This window comes from Onychomys torridus, chromosome 14, assembly GCF_903995425.1.
Source record: "Onychomys torridus chromosome 14, mOncTor1.1, whole genome shotgun sequence".
NCBI classification, from domain to species: Eukaryota; Metazoa; Chordata; class Mammalia; order Rodentia; family Cricetidae; genus Onychomys; species Onychomys torridus.
The window spans coordinates 66,613,426-66,633,551 of record NC_050456.1 but is presented as its reverse complement, the minus strand read 5'-3'; the positions used below and the strand labels follow the sequence as shown (position 1 = coordinate 66,633,551).

The 20,126-nt window shown below is 47.6% G+C and overlaps 1 protein-coding gene across 9 annotated transcripts in view; it reads left to right on the top strand.

Annotated features, from left to right (window-relative positions):
* Positions 1-20,126, top strand: part of Foxn3 (forkhead box N3) — a 383,817-nt gene that overhangs the window by 221,640 nt on the left and 142,051 nt on the right. For all 9 annotated transcript variants that reach the window (XM_036206015.1, XM_036206014.1, XM_036206016.1 and 6 more), the window contains one exon: positions 10,465-10,577. In XM_036206015.1, the coding sequence (XP_036061908.1) occupies positions 10,465-10,577 (113 nt within the window). The remainder of the gene's footprint in view (positions 1-10,464; positions 10,578-20,126) is intronic.

Sequence of the window (20,126 nt, the reverse complement as noted above, 5' to 3'; positions counted from 1 at the left end):
TTTTTTTTTTTAAAGCCAAAAGTGCTAAATATACTGCTCCCCTTACCTTGCACGCCCGTTACTAGTACTTAGAACCGGGCCAGGTTCTTCCGGCAACCTTTAGTTTTGGAAATAAGGTGATCAAATTATATGTGCCAATTAGATAAGATCACACTGGAACATTTAAAAATAAATGAGTAACTATGGGTAACCAAAAGATAAAGTGGACCTGGGAGAGCTGGTTGTAATCTATCCAGGGGTGTCTGTGTTATCCAGGGGTGTCTGTGTATGCCAGATTCCAGCCGCTGTAATTGCCCTCATAAAATATTATTGCAGTTTCTGAGTCACCTGAAAGCTGGTGGAGGTGCGGGAGAGAGCGCAAAGTCAGCCAGAGCCCGGCTCCTCCCCACTCCACTTCATCCGGCTGCTTTATAACATCCTTTCCTGGGTCTTTAAGTTCTAAAATTAACCAGGATTTTTATGAGTAAGTGGGGTGAGTGCTAAATTTTACTCTTCACATTTCTTAGCTTTAAGTCAGTTTACCTTTTAAACTATTAAAAAAAAAAGCAGGAAAAGGCAATCAAATACAGAACTTAATTTTTTTTGTAGAGTTTATTATTTTATGTGGCTGCATATGTGTGTCACAGTGCTCGTGTAGAGGTCAGGGAACAACTTTAAGAGTTGGTTCTTTACTATTTTGATGTTTCAAGACAGAATTTCTCTGTGTAGCCCTGGCTGACCTGGAACTCACTCTGTAGCCCAGGCTGGCCTCGAACTCACAGAGGTCCACCTGCCTCTGCCTCCCGAGTGCTGGGATTAAAGGCCTGCACCACCACCGCCTGGCTGGTTCTCTCTTTTATGCGTCTTCTGGGCTTTACTGTCTGGTCAGCAGGCTTGGGAAGCAAGCCCCTTACTCGCTGAACCATCTCGGCAGCCCTCAAACATAGGTCTTTATCCCTCTGTTCTCTTTGTAATTTGCTTGAAAGTTTGAGGCCAGCCTGGTCTCCATAGCAAAGATTGTTACATTTAGTACTGACCAGTCTTATTACCAAGGAGAAAGCCCATACATAGAACAGAACAGCCCTTAGTACATATATTTGTATTGGATTTGTTTATTTATTGTGTGCATGTGTGTGAAGGTCAGAGGTGATCAAGAGGGACATATTCTCCCTTGGGGACCCAGGGGTTGAACAGAGTTTATCAGGTGTGTCAGTGAGTACCTTTACCCGTGGAGCCATCTTGCCAATCTTTATTATTGTATTTATTATTATTGTAAAATTATTATTATTTTACAATTAATTATAGTGTGTGTGTGTGTTCATCCATGTGTGCAGATGCAGATGTCGTCTCAGGTCTGATGTTACCCTTAGGCAGCGACATTGGTGGTTGGTAGAGAATGGCTGGATGGGATGGGTTCTTGCTAGAGATTAATTTGGTTTTAATCAAATCTTGGAATTATTTTGGTTTTACTTAAGTGTTAATGCAAGGAGGTTATTGATTCTTCCTGCATAGATTAGCGCGTACACACACACACACACACACACACACACACACACACACACCCACCCACACCCCTTCACTATAAATGGGGAGTTCAAAGAATGCCTATCCCATCTCTCCCACAAGCCAGGTACCTGCAGTGAACAGGCCTTGTTTAGGGCTTTGAGTGAGCCTCTGAAAGAGGTAGGAGCTAGACATTGGAGCCAGCCCAGAGCTCATGCGTCTGCACATGGCACAGGCGACACATGAGAGGTGACGTCCATCTAAAGCCATAGAGTGTCTATGGGGAGGAGTGGCAGCGTTTATCTTCTGCTACTTGGAGGACACATCGTGCCCTGGGGCTGTCTGGGACCAGCTATCCTGCCTCCCTTGCTGAGGGGCTGGTCTCCCTGCTCCCTACACCAATATCCTGGCTCTGAGGACAGTGTGTTGAATGAGAAGTATGTCTCTTTCCTATCCCTCTGTTTGTGGTTTTAAAAAAAAAAAAAAAAAAAAAAAAAAAAAAAAAAAAAAAACAACCTTTCCAAACTATCTGAAAATTTAGGTGAAAGCTCAAGGCATCTTTGCTTTGTTTTGCTTCCCCACCCCAACCCTTCCCTTGTCAAGGTCTCTCTAGGTAACTGTGTCTATCCTAGAACTTGTTATGTAGACCAGGCTGGTCTCGAACTCGGAGAGTTCCACCCGCCTCTCTGTGATTACAGGTGTGATCCACTCCGCCCAGCTGGAATGTTTCATGCTTCATCTTCTGCTTCTAGAATAACTGCCTATTTGTTACAGGCAGGGGCACTGACTTCTCGCGACGAAATTTCTCTGCGATCATTGTTTTTCCCCCTCCCGCTTCTCTCTTTCACGTACTTGGCTGGTTTCCGAGATGATTTTCCCAACCGTTTTGAAGTGTAAAGGTTTTCCCCAGTGTCTTTAGACTGCAGCCAATAGAACTGTAGATGGACCGCAAGTGCTCTTGGGAGTCTGTCCTGTGCTGAGTGTTTTTACCTTGGTTCTTCCCATGTCCCTTGAGGCCCACATCTGGACATTATGGTCACTGGTTAGAATGACCTTTCCCTGTGTAACTCTTACTGTCACCAGAGACGTTAAATGGACCTGCTGCCCATTCTGGGCTGGGTGCGGTACCGGGTGCACTGTGTATGGCTTCCTCACAGCATCAGGGAGACTATCTCTGAGATGCTGATGAAGAAATGGAGTCTAAGAAGACAATGGTGCCCCCCCCCCCCCAACCTCCACCCCAGGTAACCTAGTATCTGAGCAGCACGGACAGGAAGGAACCACACAGGTGCATTCCCTGGCTGTGGGGAGCCTCCTTTCTGGAATGTTCTCTAGACAAGCTCTAGACACAGACATAAGGTGGTTGGAAGATTGTACCAACCTCGGAGCTCCATTCCATGCCACGGAGAGAGAGCTTCAGTGCCCTGGTGGCAGGGGCTGTGGGTAGCCAGCATTCCGCCGGAGGAATGAGCTGAGGATGTGCGCATGCTCTGTGCTGTTTGAAGGTTTTCCTCCCTCGGGCCTCATCTTTTCTCTGCTTGATGGTCCTGTAGCCTCCTTTGGCCATCCTTTATAGTTTATTGCTGCCTCCCTCTGAGGTCCTGCACTAGGAAAATGGATTCCCCCTCAGGGTCTCTACACTCTGCCCAGAATCTCTTGCCCTGTTGTTCTGTACAAATGATGGTAAGTGGCCTGCTTCCAGAGGAGCCCAAGAAACACACTTTGCTCAGGCTGTGAAAGTGTGTGTGCTAGGGATGTGCTTCACTAAAGTCTGTGTGCTGTGGAAGTGTGTGTGATGGGGATGTGGTTCACTAAAGTCCGTGTGCTGTGGAAGTGTGTGTGCTGGGTTGTGTGTGCTTCATTAAAGTCCGTGTGCTGTGGAAGTGTGTGTGCTGGGGATATGGTTCACTAAAGTTCGTGTGCTGTGGAAGTGTATGTGTTAGGGGTGTGGTTCACTAAAGTCAGTATGCTGTGGAAGTGTGTGGGATGGGATATGTGTGGTTTACTAAAGTCTAGGTGCAGTGGCAAGCTTGAGTTATCTGGGGCCTGGCCTCTGAGGGTACCACTTCCACTCACCGACCCCTTCCCCAGCTGCCTGGCAATTTGGACTTGAGGAGCTGAGCGTGAGCTGGTCTGTATATGAGGAGAGGCAGAGAGCCAGGCCCAGTGTATAGGATGCTGTGTTGTAGCCTGGTGGTCCCCGGAAGTTAGTTAGCTACCAGGGTAAAATGCACTGGACTGGTCCAGAAGACTTTTAGCCTCCCTGAACCTGGGCAAAGTCTGTAGTGTTGTAAGGCATGGCAGCATGATAAAAATGTCAGCTGAGGCCCCTCCTGAAAGCTGAGTGCTACTTGGTGACAAATGAATGGAAAAAGGTTTGCAACTATGTGTCAGAAGGCCTCCCTAGAGAGAGCACAGGGGCCCAGAACCAGCATTAGCCTGGTTCTGCAGCCTTTCTCACTCTGCCCTCTGCTCTACCTGTGAGCCAGACTTCTCCTCACCCTGTCCAGGAGGGGCTGCATGGCAGCTCTTGGGAGCAGAGACCTCCGATAGGAAGCCCGGAAATCCCACACTGTCACTGGGCCCCGAGGTGTGTGGTATGTGACGACAGAGCTTCTTTGAAGAACTCCTGACTGTCCTGACTGTGACCGGCTGGTTCTTTTTTTGTTTTGTTTTGTTTTTTTTGTTTTTCGAGACAGGGTTTCTCCGTGTAGCTTGAGCCTGTCCTGGACTAGCTCTGTAGACCAGGCTGGTCTCCAACTCACAGAGATCCACCTGCCTCTGCCTCCCGAGTGCTGGGATTACAGGCATGCACTACCACCACCTGGCGTGACTGGCTGGTTCTTGACATTTGTTCTACCCATCCGTTCCTCTTGCCTTCCATCTCCATGCTTAGTGTGTCCGTTAGGCCGATGGAGAGTAACATCAGACAAACAGCTGTGTTTCATTTCTCATGTATATGTAGCTCTGTGTTATGTACGTGTGGATCTCTGTTTGCATATGTATGGGCACATGTATGGGGTATGTGCATGCAGGGCCTGCCTGACAATAATCTTGATAATTAGTCATGGATGCTTTTGCATTTTATTTGTTGAGGCAAGGTCTCAGCTAAATCCCATGCTCACCAGTATGGCTACTGTCCCTCATGCCCACCCAGATTCAGGAAATCCAAACTACCCCCCCCCCATGTTTGTGCAGTGAGTGCTTAACCATTTAGCCAGCTTCCCAGCTCTGCGAGAGTGAGGGGTGGGGGGGGGATTAATGAGATTTGCATTGTTTCACAGTTTTAACAATTACCTGCTTCTTTTGGGCAGTCACTGTGTGTTTTAGAGTACAGTGTTGACAAGATGGCCATTTAGCTTTGCATTACCTTCATAGTAACAGGAGCTGATACTTGTGCTGTTGCTATGGGCCGAGCCCAGTATTGCCTCATTCATCCTTAACCACAGCCCCAAGAAGCAGATGTTGTTACGGCAATCCCAGTTAGAGGCCAGGACATTGAAGCTCAGAGCAGTCCTGTGTCTTGCCCAGGGTCACACAGCTGAGACGTTGAAATTTCCTTGCCAACCAAGCTCAAGGGCTACCCTCTGAAACCCTACTGAGTGATGTGCTTCTCACTGGCTTTACGGACCCCAGGAAAATCAGTGTCTGTGGTGTGATGCAAACCCAAAACCCAGGATGACAGGCACTGTGGGGACGTAGTTCGGTCAGGAAGGAGTGTAAATCGCACTACCCAGGTACACAGTGCGGCAAGGCAAAGCCCCACCAACAATGTGTGGCCTCATTACTGAGGAGCATGGCTTTTAGTGTGTGTCTGTACATCTCCCCTCCCTCTCCTCCCTACAGGTGCCCTACCCCGCTTTCCCATCTGGGAGCATCCGACTTAGATCCCCACTGATGCCCGCGCCCCCAATCCAGAAGGACCAGCCCACATCTCTCAACCTCAGAAGCCCCCTTACCTCGGCCCTTCTGTTCCCAGAGCCATAGAGCTTTTGAGTTGGACCTGGATACAAGTGTGGGACTCCAGAGCAGCGGGCAGTCAGGTGTGCACTGTGACTTTGCACACAGAGCCACACTTGAGGGTCACAGCTCTGCTTCCTTTTGTGTTTGTCATGGTTGCCAGGGTGGAGCCGCGTTGTCAACAACAGAGACTGTGGACTTCAAAGATGGAAAGATTCCCTCTGGCCCCTTCAGAAAGTTTACTAAACCCTGTGGCAGAGGAGCCAGTTGACAGTATAACCCTCAGAAGTCAGGCCACTTCAGACCTGTCTTCTGTGCTCATGGCTCCAGCTGCAGAGGTTGGTCAGTGGGGGTGCTGGTCTCTAGCTCTGTACCCAGGGAGACCTTGCTCTCTCCGTGCGCTGCCTCCACTTCCCAGTGCTGGGATCACAGGTGGGCAGCACCACACCTGGTTTTGTTTAGTACAGGGGGATGGATCAAACCCAGAGCTTCATGAGTTCATGACCCACCTGAGCTACATTTACTAGGGGTCAAAGGTTACACTGTCAATAGCGTGTTGGATTTCTCCCTTCTTCTACCTGGTTAGTTATGCCAGACCACTGTTTCTTTCCCTGGCACTTTGAATCCGTTCTCATACCCATCTAGTTCTGCCCCTGCTCCTCCTCCTTCTCCCCTGCTCCTCCTGCTCCTCTTCCCCCTCCTCCCCCTGCTCCTCCTCTTCCCCCTGCTCCTCCTCCTCCTGATCCTCTTCCCCCTGCTCCTCCTCTTCCCCCTCCTCCTCCTCCTGCTCCTCCTCTTCCCCCTGCTCCTCCTCCTCCTGATCCTCTTCCCCCTGCTCCTCCTCCTGATCCTCTTCCCCCTGCTCCTCCTCCTGCTCCTCCTCCTGCTCCTCCTCTTCCCCTGCTCCTCCTCTTCCCCCTCCTCCTCCTCCTGCTCCTCCTCTTCCCCCTGCTCCTCCTCCTCCTGCTCCTCCTCCTCCTGCTCCTCCTCCTTCCCCCCTGCTCCTCCTCCTCCCCCTGCTCCTCCCCTGCTCCTCCCCCTGCTCCTCCTCCTGCTTCTCCTCCTCCCCCTGCTCCTCCTCCTCTTCCCCCTGCTCCTCTTCCCCCCCTGCTCCTCCTCCTTCCTCTGCTCCTCCTCCCCTGCTCCTCCTCCTCCCCCTGCTTCTCCTCCTGCTCCTCCTCCTCCCCCTGCTCCTCCTTCCCCCCTGCTCCTCCCCCTGCTCCTCCTCCCCCTGCTCCTGCTCCTCCTCCTCCCCCTGCTCCTCCTCCCCTGCTCCTCTTCCTCCTCCCCCTGCTCCTCCTCCTGCTCCTTCTCCTCCCCCTGCTCCTCCTCCCCCCTGTTCCTCCCCTGCTCCTCCTCTTCCCCCTGCTCCTCCTCCCCCTCCCCCTGCTCCTCCTCCTCCCCCTGCCCCCCCCCCCCCCCCCTCCCCTTCTGCCCTTACAGGACTCAGTGCCTGTGGTGCTCACACCTGGATACTGACCCTGATCTACACTCCCTGCACAGGCCCCCTTGACACCCCCAATCCCCGTACCCCCCACAGTAGTTGCCTCCTCACTTTTCCTTCCCATCTAAGTGGTTCATTTTTACACTGCTCATGTTTTTCCTCTCTGGAACACTAGCTGCATGAAGGCAGCTGCCTTTTTTTGTTGCTTTTATTCCTAATGTCTCCTGGCAAGTAGCCAAATAGGAAGGGATAGGGAAGGGAGGAAGAAATGAGTGAATGAACAAACAAATGAATGTTGGTTGACCAGTCATTAATGAGGTTGGGTAGTGTTGGAAACATCCCCAGAAATGGCATGTGAGAAACACACCCAGTTCCCTGTCATTTAAAAAACAAGGTCTCTATGACCAGACTCCCCAGGCTCAGCCTCTAGTACTTACCACATTAAGTATGTCTGTTACTACTGTTAGGAGAGGCCTTGATCTTGGAAAGGGTCTGAAAAGGACATTACCATTTCAGAAGTTTTTAACTAACCACATGAGTTGCCACATGACACCTAAGAGAAGGCTTGGAAATGAGGTGTGCTGGCCCCTCCCACTGCCCTGAACCCCAAGGTCTGTGATTGATGCTTTACCCTAGAGCCATCAGAGGCTTTGACAGAGTCCCCATGGGTGCGTACCCAAGAAGCATTGCATTGAGCTCTTTGGAATGCCTGCACTTCTCGGTGTAAGACGCTGTGAGTTTTAGTGTCTTACTACTTTTCAATCAGTGCCTGTCTGGTCAGAAAAACAGTCACAGACTCCCCTAAAACCCTAAGTACTAGCAATCCCAGACCTCAGTGGAGTCCAAAGGATCCTTAGGATTTCTTATCTTAGTATCCAAAGCCTGAGATTGTTAATGAACACTGGTATGTGTACTGACTAAAGTTGGAAACGCGAGTTTGATGGTCATGATCCTTTTCAAAAAAGGAAAGTTCTAGAAGCTGGGTGGTTGTCAGTGGTGTTGGCTTTCTGCATAAAGAAGTCACAGTGGCCAGAGCTTGGTGTAGGGGGTGCCTAGGAGGCAGATACAGTGGTGAAAGGTTATGTTAGAATACTAAAAATCTTACCAACATACAGAACTCTTCCCATGTCACTGTTGGACTTAAACCTATCAGATTTAATGTAATGGAACATGTCTAGTAAGACATGTTCTCATTGTTAAGATCTCTTCAATACTTAACCTGTCACTTATTTCTTGAGTACCTGCAGGTGCATGGCCACTGTGTTAGGGTTTTATGTTTGTTTGTTTTTAATCATGTCACCCCTGGGTTTGCCTGTCTCTCACCAGTGAGAGAGCCATGACTTCCTCTGGTACCATGACTTGTCCATGGCCACACAGGAATGATTATGTGGCTGCAGACTACCCATTCTTGTTTTTCAGCCTTCTTTTCAGGAGCTGGATCACGTACTGGAGGATTTTTCTGCACAGATCTGGGGTTTATTCCATCTAATCTTTAAATGGTATCACAGCATCATAAACAGGATACTTGAGTTGGGATTGGGAGAACCACATTCTTGGCTTACACTTATTTACCCCAGAAGGCTAGTTGGGCCCTGATTGCTTTGTTGTGAAAGATTAAACTGCCCTGCCTTGATGAAAACAAAGGCCCTTGGGCTCCTGCTGTTGGGACCATCTCCTTGCAGAAGTGTATCTATTGAATGCTGACTATGACCTTTCAGTAGCCTAGTTCTCCTTCTGATGGTCCCCTGGCCATGGGCTCAACTGGGAGCCTTGACAAAGGATCAGGCCAGTCCTCCCACTGAGAGCTAGCCTGCTTTGGTGGCTTCTTTTACTTACTTCATTCAGTGTCTTCCCAGAGGTCCTCCCAGCCCTCCCCACACCTGCCTGTGGCTTTCTTTAAAATAGACCATTCAGCTTTTTCCATAGGAAGAGATGGAGGATCCAGGGTCTGCTTTCCTTGGAAAGGTTGGGTCAAGCCCTTTGAACTATACCAGACTTACAAACGTGAGCATGAAAAGAAAGACTGTGTAGGTTGATGACTTTGGGGTCTATAATTGCCCAGATGACTAAAACCTGCATGTATGTCTTTAGCATAGATGCTCTGGGACTGGGTGACTGGGGTGGTTCCTTTGACCATGGCTTGTAGGAATCTCCTGTCCCCAGTACACCAGAAACAGTTCATTCTAATTGTGCTGCTGTTCCTGAGACTTGAGAATTATCCTAATGTGTGCTGTGAGTGCGTAAGGTTTGTAAGAGAGCAGTTTGGTGAAGGGGTAACTGAAGTGTAGATTATAAAATAAATCTTGAAAGACTTTTGGAATGGCTTAGTTTTAGTGGTCCTTCGGTGGGATTTTCTTGTACTTTTTCCTCCTTGTGTTCAAAGGTTTTTGTGAGCCAGGCAGTGGTGGCGCATGCCTTTAGTCCAAGCACTTGGGAGGCAGAGGCAGGCAGGTGGGTCTCTGTAAGTTCGAGGCCATCCTGGTTTACAGAGTGAGTCCCAAAGCTACACAAAGAAACCTTGTCTCAAAAAACCAAAACAAACAAACACAAAAACAAAAAACAAAACAGAACAAAAAAACAGTTTTCCTGGAGGAGAATGAGAGACGCTACCTGGGAAGCCTGGGTTGGGGGGTGTGGGACGAGGTAATTATCTTCTTTTCTTTCCAAATCAGTAAATATTTACAGACGATCTTATCAAGTGGTGTGGGTACACTGGCCCACTTGAAAGCAGGGCAGTGAAAGCTGCTGTTCCTGCCACCATTTAAGGCCCAGCCCCATCCACTTTTAAAGCAACATGCTGCCCAAATGTGGCCTTCAGAGGAAGCCCACCCCTCTGGGGAACAGTTTTAGCCAATTTACACTTTTAAAGTGTGACCTCTTCTAAAGATTCCTAGAGACTGGAGCAGATTGCTGTGAACTTAAGGGAGCCCACCCCCACCCCCCCCCCCAGAAAAACAAAAAACAAAGAATACATTGGATTCTGGCTTGGGTTTGCTATTGTTGCCTAAAGTCTTTTGTTTTTTGGGGGAAGGTAATTATAAATTCCCTTCCGAGCATAAATGTTCCTTTGTGAGCAAGTTTTGAGGGGGGGAACTCCTCAAAAACAAGGAGTGGATTACTTTTCCATTTTTGTAAAATCATGCCAGTGTAATGTGGTTTAAAGCAGCTGGGGTTTCTAGAGCAGAAATGGAGTGTTGTGGTTGTCTGAGTACTCTTAACATGAATGTCAGCCAAATTATAGATGTTTTTGGAAGAGACTATGTATGTTCTTCCAAATTCATACCGGAAAGTACGAGATTCTTGTATTTGGGTGGTTCAGATCTGAAAATTGTATTATTGTACCAGCATGATCATCTGATTTGTCCAACTTAGTGCAAAGAAGAGCGGCAAGCATTTTATGGTATCCTGTTGTCAGAGGACAACATTCAAGTCTGGGAAATCGTTACCAAATAACAGGGGGCTTTTAAGAGTAACTGTAGTATAGCTATGTATTTGCATATACGCTGATTATAGCAATATAATTAATAATACTGTATTAATACATGTTCGTTTTTTTTTTTTTTTTTTTTTTTTTTCAGAGTATTGGGAAAGGGTCATTGTGGTGCATAGACCCAGAATATAGACAAAATCTAATCCAGGCTTTGAAAAAGACACCTTACCACCCACCTCCCGCCCCTCAGGCTTATCAAAGGTAAGTAAATTGGACTATCAGTTTTTGTTTTTTTGTTTTTTTTTTCTCTTAAGACTCCTGGAGTTGTGTAATTTTAGAAGAGTCAGGCTCTCAAACTAATTCAGTAGGCTGTATGAGATTTTTAACAATAACTGCAGATAAATGAGAAAAAAATGAAGTATGATTAGGAGCCACATCCATTGATGTATTTCCTGTGACGCTTACCATTTCTGCTGCTCCAGGGGAATGTGTCTCCAGAAGGCTTCCTGGTAGGTAAAAGGATGTCTTCCTGGGCAGAAACATTTATAAAGGGAAGTTGACAACTTCCATATCTCCGTGGATCACATTTTGTTGGGGTAAGAGCGGCGAGGCAAACAGGTGACACCACCTTCCCATGGCCTGACTATACAGATGTTGAGCGAAGGCTCACTTGTCTGTTGTCATCCCGTTTCCATGCAGACAGGCTCCTCAGTGATGGGTTTGTTGTGGTTACCAAGTGTTTGCAGTGAGAACAGTGGCCACTTCTCCTCCTCACATGTCTGTTTGTCATGAGATTGAGGTCAGGAGTGCATTGTTACAAATATATAATGGGGTGGAGGTGGGTGTTAAGTAGATTGTCATGGTTTGAAGAAGCATGTTAGCGTGAGATTAGAAGAAAGGGCCACATAGAACAAAGAACCAGATTTCAAAGTGTGGAGTCCTAGCTACTCATGGTGCTTGGATTTGTCGCCAACCCTACCAAGAAAATCTTTGAAAATTATTTTGTTTATTTATGTGTGTGGACATTTTGTCTGCATTTTTATGTGTGTGTGTGTGTGTGTGTGTGTGTGTGTGTGTGTGTGTGTGTAGTACTTGCATGCTTGCTGTCTGGAGGCTGGAAGAAGGCATCACATCCTCTGGAACTGGCGTTACAGATGGTTTGAGCCATGGTGTCAATACTGGGAATTGAACCTGGGTCCTCTGGAAGAGCAGCCAGTGCTCTTAATCAGTGATCCATCTTTCCAGTCCCCCACCAAGAAATTCTAAAAGACATGTGGCAACATTTCTTTTGTAACTATCCAGTTAAAAGAAATTGCCCCTGGAGTAGACATTTATGTTAATTGGGAATGGCCTGATGTCAGAAGCCTGGGGAATTTTACAGTCCACTTGCAGATTTTTCTGTTCTGATGTTTATTCTGCAGGGGGGCACACAAAGTGAGCCTCTGACGTGGCATTAATGAAGTTCTTGTGCATTCCATCACAGGCCCTAGACAATCAGTCTCCAGCAAGAGACGGGAGGAGCAGCTGGGCTCTATGAGAAGACTGCTGTATGTCTGCCTTTGCTAGGCGATTAGCGTGATGGTAGCCATAGCAACTGGAGTGTCTCCATAGTAACGCGTAGCCGAGACAGGTGCACTTGCATCACAAGGCTGTTTGTTGCCTGGCAAAAGGACAGGCCATTAGTACTTAGATATACGCTGTTGCCTTAGAAACAAATAACCCTCCATAGCAACTACAGTTGGTTCACAAGGGTATTTTTTAAGGATTGGGGGGAAACCAAGGTTGTAGCAGCTTTTGTCTGTGTTCATAAAAATCAGTGGAAGCATACTTTATTTGAAATGACAACTTGAGGTCATATAGCTGTAGGAGGAAAAAATGGGATTTTCCAAAGCAGCCTAGCCTACATTGTAGAAATGTCCAGAAGGACAGAGCCATATGCTCGGCTTTCTGCTTGTGATGGTAACCACTCCTGAAATGGAAACTGGAGTAGAGAATTGCTCCTTTCTGGGGTTGGTGGGGAGCCTGGCACTAATTATTGAAGTATTTTCCATAGTCACAGTTTCTGACCCCCCATTCCACTTGTTTATCTAGTTTCTGCCCTAGAAGTATGTCATACTCGTTTGCTGCTAGCACATTAAAAATGTAAGTGTCATTCACTGGGTTGTGTCATTGGTTCATTTAGGCCAGTGTCTTGTTGCCAAATGTGACCCCAAGGGAAGCACTACAATTATTTAATAATTTGAAGGATTATAACGGAGCTTTGGGGTTTACAAATGGAATATACTCAGGAGGCCAGAGGTATTGTGAGCTGGGCATAGCCTAATGACGTCACTTGAGTTTTAATATGAGCATAAAAATGCAGATGAACCAGAGTTTTTATAGTTAAAAACAACCTCCCTTTCTCCCGGTTAACTGAGGGTGGAAGACACAGTGGATTTTCCACTAGTTACCCATGCAAGTGCTTAGATTTCGAGTCCGTCAAGGTCACTGGGTGAGTGAGGTGACAGGTGAGATTCTAGCCTGTCTCTTCCAGGTTTTGACTCCAGAGAGCACCTTGCTCTCTCCATGCGTTTGAAAGAGTTTGCTGGAGGAGCCCATAGTGTGAGAAATCATAACGAGGCTGGGCCGAGCCCAGTCATTGGCAACGAATTTCTATGCACCAGGCCACCTGTCAATGCGACTTTGGGAAGGTGGAAGTGGAACAGCCAGTCATGAACAGATAACCAAAATGCTGAGTCAACCTGGTCTGGCCAGGTCCACTGCGACTCAAGGGATCGGTGTCAGCCCCTCGTGGAGTCACTGTGAAGGGCACCTGGGAAGCGTTTGACTTCCCGGAGCTGGCACTTGGCATGCTGGGAAGATGGTGATTATACCAGAAGGGTTGCCATTGCTGCCCCTCGCAGGTGTGCTTGGCAGCCGCGGTGGACCGGCACTGCTTGCAGGTGCCTGGAAGCTCTGTAGGAAATCAAGGCGTCGGAAAACACTGCCCCAAACCTTGTCCCCCTCCACATGTAATGCTAAACATCGCATTATGTCGGCTTGCACCTGTTCTCCAAGATTTTGTCAGAGTGGCCCTCTACACCGGCTTTCATTTTTATGCTAACTACTGTTTTTAACTGAAATGCGGAGAACTAGGTGACGTTAGCCTGTGCATTAATTTGTGAGTTTGCGTCGGGCACCACGGCGGAGTGTACCACCACTGAGTGAGTCAAAGAGCATAGATGTGCCCCCCCCACAGTCCTAGTTGCCAGGAGTCTAAGGTGTTGGCAGGGCTGGTTTCTTCTGGTGCCCTGGGAGAAGATCTGCCTCCCCCTCCCCTGCTCTGGTGGCTTCCTGACTAGCTGTGGTGGTCCTCAGCTTTGTCGCCCCCATCTCCGTCTTCCACTTCACATGGCTTTCTCTAAGTTTGTCCTTTGTAGGAGGGCACCGAGCATTTTTGATGAAGAGCCCACCTTATTCACAGTGTGACTTTAACATCCCCAGTGATACAAATTAGAAATACAGTCACATTCTGAGGTACCAGGGCCTAGGACTTCTACAAATAGGAATTTTAGGAAGCTATAGTTCAACCCTTAGCATTCTGGAGAAGCAGAAAGTGTGGGTGTGTTGAAAATGCCAAGCAGTAGGGGACTTTGAGGACACTGGGGCCCCCGTCCTAAAATCGCTTCTGTGAACCAGCTGGGACGAGTGGAGCAATGGACTGAGTGATGTTAATTGCATTATAAGTGAAATATCAAACAAGTGTCTGTGAGCCTGGATTGATAGAAATGAATGAGCTAAATTTCCCATAGAGAAGAATTCCATGTCATTGATGGGAATAGTTCCTCCTAAGGACGTCTTGCAAAGAGGACTATAGAGAGGGGTCCTAGGGTGTGTTTATGGTGTGCAACGCTACCTACCAGTCAAAGCCCTCACCTAGGGCTGGAGAGATGGCTCAGCAGTTAAGAGCACCGGCTGCTCTTCCAGAGGACCCAGGTTCAAGTCCCAGCAGCTCCACAGCCTCTCTGGCCTCTGTGGGCACTGAACACACATGGTGCACAGACAGACATGAGGGTAAAAACCACATATACACAAAAGCAAAATAAATAATTTTTAAGCTCCTCTTCTGTGGTGGAAGGTAGTAGGCCCACCTGATACAATGCCTCTGTGACAATACTCAGGTCAATAACTTCAAAGGAGCCAAAGATGCTTTTGGCTCACCATTTCTGTTCACGGTCCCTTGGCTGTGTTACTTTAGGGAAGTGGCAGCCTGTACATACATGTGGAAGGAGTACATGTTAGTGGAGGCTGCTTGCCTCAGGACAGTAGGGCAGCAGAGTGGGGGAGGAGGAAGGAAAGAAGCAGGAAACAACCCGGAGTTCCAGTATTCCCCCCCAGGTCATGCCCCCCCCCCCCATTACCCAACTGTCTTGTAGGAGGCCCCACCTCCGCTATCTCCCAGCCACAAGCTAGTGACTAACCCTTCATTCAGCGTGTGGGTCTTACTGGATGGAGGGGATGTGTAAGTTCCAGGCCAGATGGTGGTCTTCCTGCTGAAACCCATATGCTTGTTTTAGCTACAGGGAAAGCTTTATCCTCCCCTCCACCAGGATGGTCTCCAGAACACTGAGTTGGCATTCCTCACAGCTGCTGAGGTCGTCAGAAAGAAGGAATGTCTGAGAACCTTGTGGAGACTAGAGCAGGCTGGGGAGACACGGTGACTGCATAGGAAACCTGACCCTGAACAGAAAAGGGACATCAGACAGAAAAAAAAGTGAACGCCAGCTAACCTGTGCAGTTCAGCTGGAAATAATGTCCTTGTGTTGATTTCTTGGTTGTGATCAATGTATCATAATAACACAGGATGTTAACATGACAGGAAACTGAATGGGGGTACGTGGGGGGAAACCCCCCCCAGTTGTTGTAACAAAACAACCAGCTCCCCAAATACAGATGAGTTGAGTTTGCTCGTTATATCAGTTTACACCCAGATCATTCTTGCTGTAAGAAGATGAACTGTTCTTGCCTGACCAAGTTGTCTGAGGACTTCTCTGTCATTGTCACAGTACCATTGAGGAGCCGACGGTCAGGGCTTCTTCCTTCCTTCCTCTCCTTGTAGGATCTGCTGAGCCGTAAGAGGGGTGTCATGGTCATTTAATGTTCGTTGTCTTGGCCCTTTCTCGCTGTGAAGAGGTGCTCAGCCGTGCTTTGTAGAGTCCCCATGGCTGAGTTCAGGGACCGAGGCCAAATCAGCTTGCATAAGGTCTCCACACCTTTGCCAAGGTCAGGTGCGAGCATGGACTCCAGAGGAGAGAGGGCTGTTATTTTTGGATGCCTTGCCTTTTATTCTGGAAAGCACAGTGGGCTGATTTACTCTTTAGCATGTATGACTGCCCTTCCTAGATGGAGGAGCCCTTCTCATGAGAGCATAGGCATGCTTTTCATAGATGGCGCCATAGCGAGTGCCTTCTGAAGCTATTCTGTTCTGATCTGTGTTCCCACCAACCTGAATTACATTTATTTAATTTGTGTATATGTGTGTATATGCATAGGAGGTCTAAGGACAACTTTTGGGAGTTCTTTTCCTCCACTGTATGGCTCCCGGGAATTGAACTCAGGTCCTTGGGCTTGGTGACCAATGCCTTTCTTTAGCTGTTGAGCCATCTTGCCAGCTTCCCATCAACTTTTAAATTAAATCCGCCCCCCCCCCTTTTTTTTGCCTTTCTCTGTGTCTGATGGTAAAATGAAAAGGTAGTTAGTTCCCCAGTGGATGAACCAAGCGTTTATCATTTGAGGACCTTATCGGGTGGCGTTTGAATGTTTCAATATCAAATTGATGTCCTAGAAACTGTTGACACTCTTACCACAGTGTTTGTGACAGCAGATTGTTGTAGGATCTGCTGTAGTGTTTTTATTCGTTAGACACTGTAGTCCAAAGTCTGTCTGCAGGCAAGCATTGTGATATTCCTTTAGCACAGATGAGGAACAGGCTATGTGATGCATCAGGCTGGGTGGTGTATTGCGTTTCCTGCAGGATCAGTTTGTACAGAATGGAAGTGATCATGTTTGGGCCAGGCTTAGTGAGCTTGGTAGGGTTTTCTGGAGGATCCACAGAAATCCCTGCGTCTCAGCAATCTCCAGTCACTGTGACAGATTGGTCATGGGTGGGTTCAGAGTGGTCAAAAACGTGGATTGAGCGTTTGTTTCCCATCATGCCTCCCATGACTTCTTAAAAAATCATCACTCTGAGAATAATGGCACCGTATCTTAGAATTTGTTTTAATGTAGTGTTTAGAAACACGTCAAGAAATTTTTATTCTCACTTTAAAAAAATATAATAAAGAAGCTGGGTGGTGGTGCACGCCTTTGATCCCAGCACCGGCAAGGCAGAGGCAGGCGGATCTCTGAGAGTTCAAGGCCAGCCTGGTCTATAGAGTGAGATCCAGGACAGCCAAGGTAACACAGAGAAACCCTGTCTCAACGTGTGTGTGTGTGTGTGTGTGTGTGTGTGTGTGTGTGTGTGTGTGTGTGTGTGTGTGTGTGTGTGTAAAACCCCAGGCATGCTCTTGATGTTTTCTCTCTCTCAATCTCTCTCCCTGTCTCTATCTCTGTAGCAATTTAATTTAATTTGGAGCCACGAGGAGGACGTTAGTGGCTTTTCCCAAGCATTTGGCCTTTCTGATATTAAGGTTCTTAGTGAAAATGGTTGTTTTAATGTTAACTCAGCAGAGTTCTAGTGGCTCCTTTCTGTTGCTGTGTTCACGCGCTTTATCATTCTTTAGCTAGAGTAATCCCGCTAAGTGTGTGGTCAGGTTTGTTTTGGTGGAACCCTGAGAGGGCCCACCAGAAAAATAGCCTTGGTTGCTGGGGCAAGACTTCAGACTGGTGATGGCCCCTTGAGGTGATTGGGAAACTTATCCTTTTAGACAATTAAGAGATCAGTAAATCCTTAAAATGTTAAGCTTGTTAACTTAACGGTGTTAATTCCTCCACTCAAAATGCTGACTTTGCCCTCAGCAAAAATAACTTATTCATTGCTTGGATAGGATGATACTACAACAACACACACACACACACACACACACACACACACACACACACACACACACACACACACACCTTTCCTTCTAAGTTATAACATACCATATGGTAGCAGAACAAGGAAGCTGCAGGGACCCCAGTCTTCCTATCTTGCACTGAGGGAGTTTAATTGTGAGATCATTGTGCCATTTTGTGTTTCAGTTTGCTCACGCATAAAGAACAGGAGAAGATGTAGGTTAGGGGCAGCAGCATCCCACTCTAAAATCATGGTAAGCCCCTCACCTGATGGAAATCATAAATAGTCCTTGGGGTGCCCTTTGCTGCCGATACACATATTTGTATAAACTTCATTTTAAAGGTTGAGGTATTACATATTTGGAAAGTCATGTTTCATCTGGTACTTCTTTTCTTAGAGTCATTTTTACAGGAATATTAAAAAGTTAAAAATCAATATGAAGCCTCATTGTGCTAAATGGGTAGGTGAGTGTGGTGCTAGTATAAAACAGATGCAGGATGGGACTGCTGGGTTCTCTGCACTGGTGCTTCTAGACATGTGTCTCACTTTGTCAGAAAAATTGGGAGGGTGGGTAATGGGAAGCATTTCAAATACAGGAATACTCTCCTATTTGTAAGAGTTATGCTGCCCAGTATGAGCTTTAAAATCCATTAGTTGACTCTAATTTTATTTTCATATCAAATCTCATTATCCATTGACTTCCATTATGTTTTGCGAGTTGGTCTCATAGAATATTTTTGACCTCAGCACTTTGCCTTTGGGTATGCTGCGCATACATTTAATTCTCACTCAGGGCTGCATCATTTTATTTACTTGGAAAACAGCCCGTGTTATCACGGAGCCGTTAGATTCTAGGTGGATCTCATGAATACTGGGCCCATTCACCGCATCTCATTCTGTGTGCATACTTGGCAGTTGAATGTGTAAGCAGCGTGTCTGTTTCACTCAGGTACCGAATAAAATTCCTGGCCCAGGGAGCCAAGCTTGTTGGAGTGACTTTGTCATCCCCGCAGTCTTGGGGACCTGCAGTGCCCGCTTCACATTTAGCGGATGTGTTAGGAGTCTGTTGAGTCTATGCCGGGCTCTCACCCCTGAGCCAGGGAAAACAAAGATGCAGTGTGCTTCTGATGCCTCCCGAGAAGAAAGTGGAGGTGTGGATGGAGCCCGGAGGGGGGCTGGAGTCTTTTCAGATTTGCTTAGAGTCTATTTGCTGCTCTAGACAGCCCAGCCAGGGCCTGGCAGCTTTCACATCTGAGCACCTGAGGCTTTTCAAGTCGGGAGGAGAGGACTGCAGATGAGGCCGACTTCCTGGTGCAGTTGTCAAACCTCTCACTTTCCACGAGGGGAAGGACGGGATCTGTGCTAGAGAAACTCGGAAAAGGAACATTGCGCAAAAACAAAGATGGCATTTTCTTTGTTTTGGGCTATCGTGTGAGATGAGAAATGTTTTCTTCATAAATAAAAAACAAACAAATGACACACCCCAAGCCGCTGCCACGCCCAAGCCTGCTCCTTCTCTAGCCTCTGGTTACATCAAGTGTTTGGGGATGTTCTAGATTGAAAAAGAGGTTGAGGGCTGGTGAAATGGTTCAGCTGGTAAGGCCCTTGCTCTGCAAGCCTGACCCAAGGGTCAATCCCCAGAGCCCACGTGAAGATGGAAGGGGGAGACCGGTTTTGAAAGTTGTCCCCTTATCTTCCCCACGTGCGGCACATGCAACCACACATCCAATAGTAAAAAGGAAATGTATATAATATGGGGGGGGCGGGGGGATGGTTCAGTGGGTAAAGTGCTTTCTGCTCAAGTGTGAGGGACCTGAGTTTGGTTTCCCTAGGACTCATGTGAAAAGAAATGTGTAGCATCACACATCTGTAATCCTAGCACTCGGAAGAAGGAGACTAGAGGATCCCTGGAATTCACAGGCCATGTCAGGTCATTGGACCTCCAGACGCAATGAGAGACCCTGCTTCAGAAAATACAGGGGAGACTGATAGAGAAGGATGCATGAGGTCAATTTTAGTGCCCCCCCCCATTGTTCATATATGTGGGACATACACACACACACACACACACACACACACACACACACACGCACGCACGCACTGTAATTAGATGAGCAGTGGAATCCATGGTGCCTAAGAGAAACAGGAGAAGGATTTGTTTACTGTATGTAGCAGTGGATTGTGTCAGTCAGAATGATAGTGAGGTGTAGTCAGTGATCTTAATAAATGTAAGTGTCTGTGTTGGCCACTCATTCCCACCACCATCATCAAAGACCTCTCTCTCTACAAGGCTTCTGTCCACATGGGAGGGTTCCTCTGAGATAACAGGAAGGCACAGGTGCTGGCTAGGACTTGGTGGACAGCCAGAAGTCTGTCAGAGAAGGAGAATATAGCAGCCGCCTGCACCATCAGTGAAGAGGGATTTGGATCCAAGATGTAGAAGTCATAGACAGAAAGATCTGGGCTCAAATTTAGAAGAAAGATTTCTGATCAGAAGAGATGTATCAAAAGCTGGGTGGATGCTTTGGTTGAAGCGTGGATGGATGGACAGAAGGGATGAGGTGACCCTGGTGGATGCTGGTCAGCGCTGGACAGCTGCCTTGGTCATCCCAAAGGGCTTCGCCATCACTGGAGACCTCACATCTCCCCTTCCAGATTGGGATCTTAAATCTGTGGAGCTGCTAGCGAGGTGCAGTGGGGTGGTGTGTACTTATTTGACTTGATGTTTACAGCTCTCCAAGCCTACAGTGTGAAGTGCAAACCAAACATCAGGG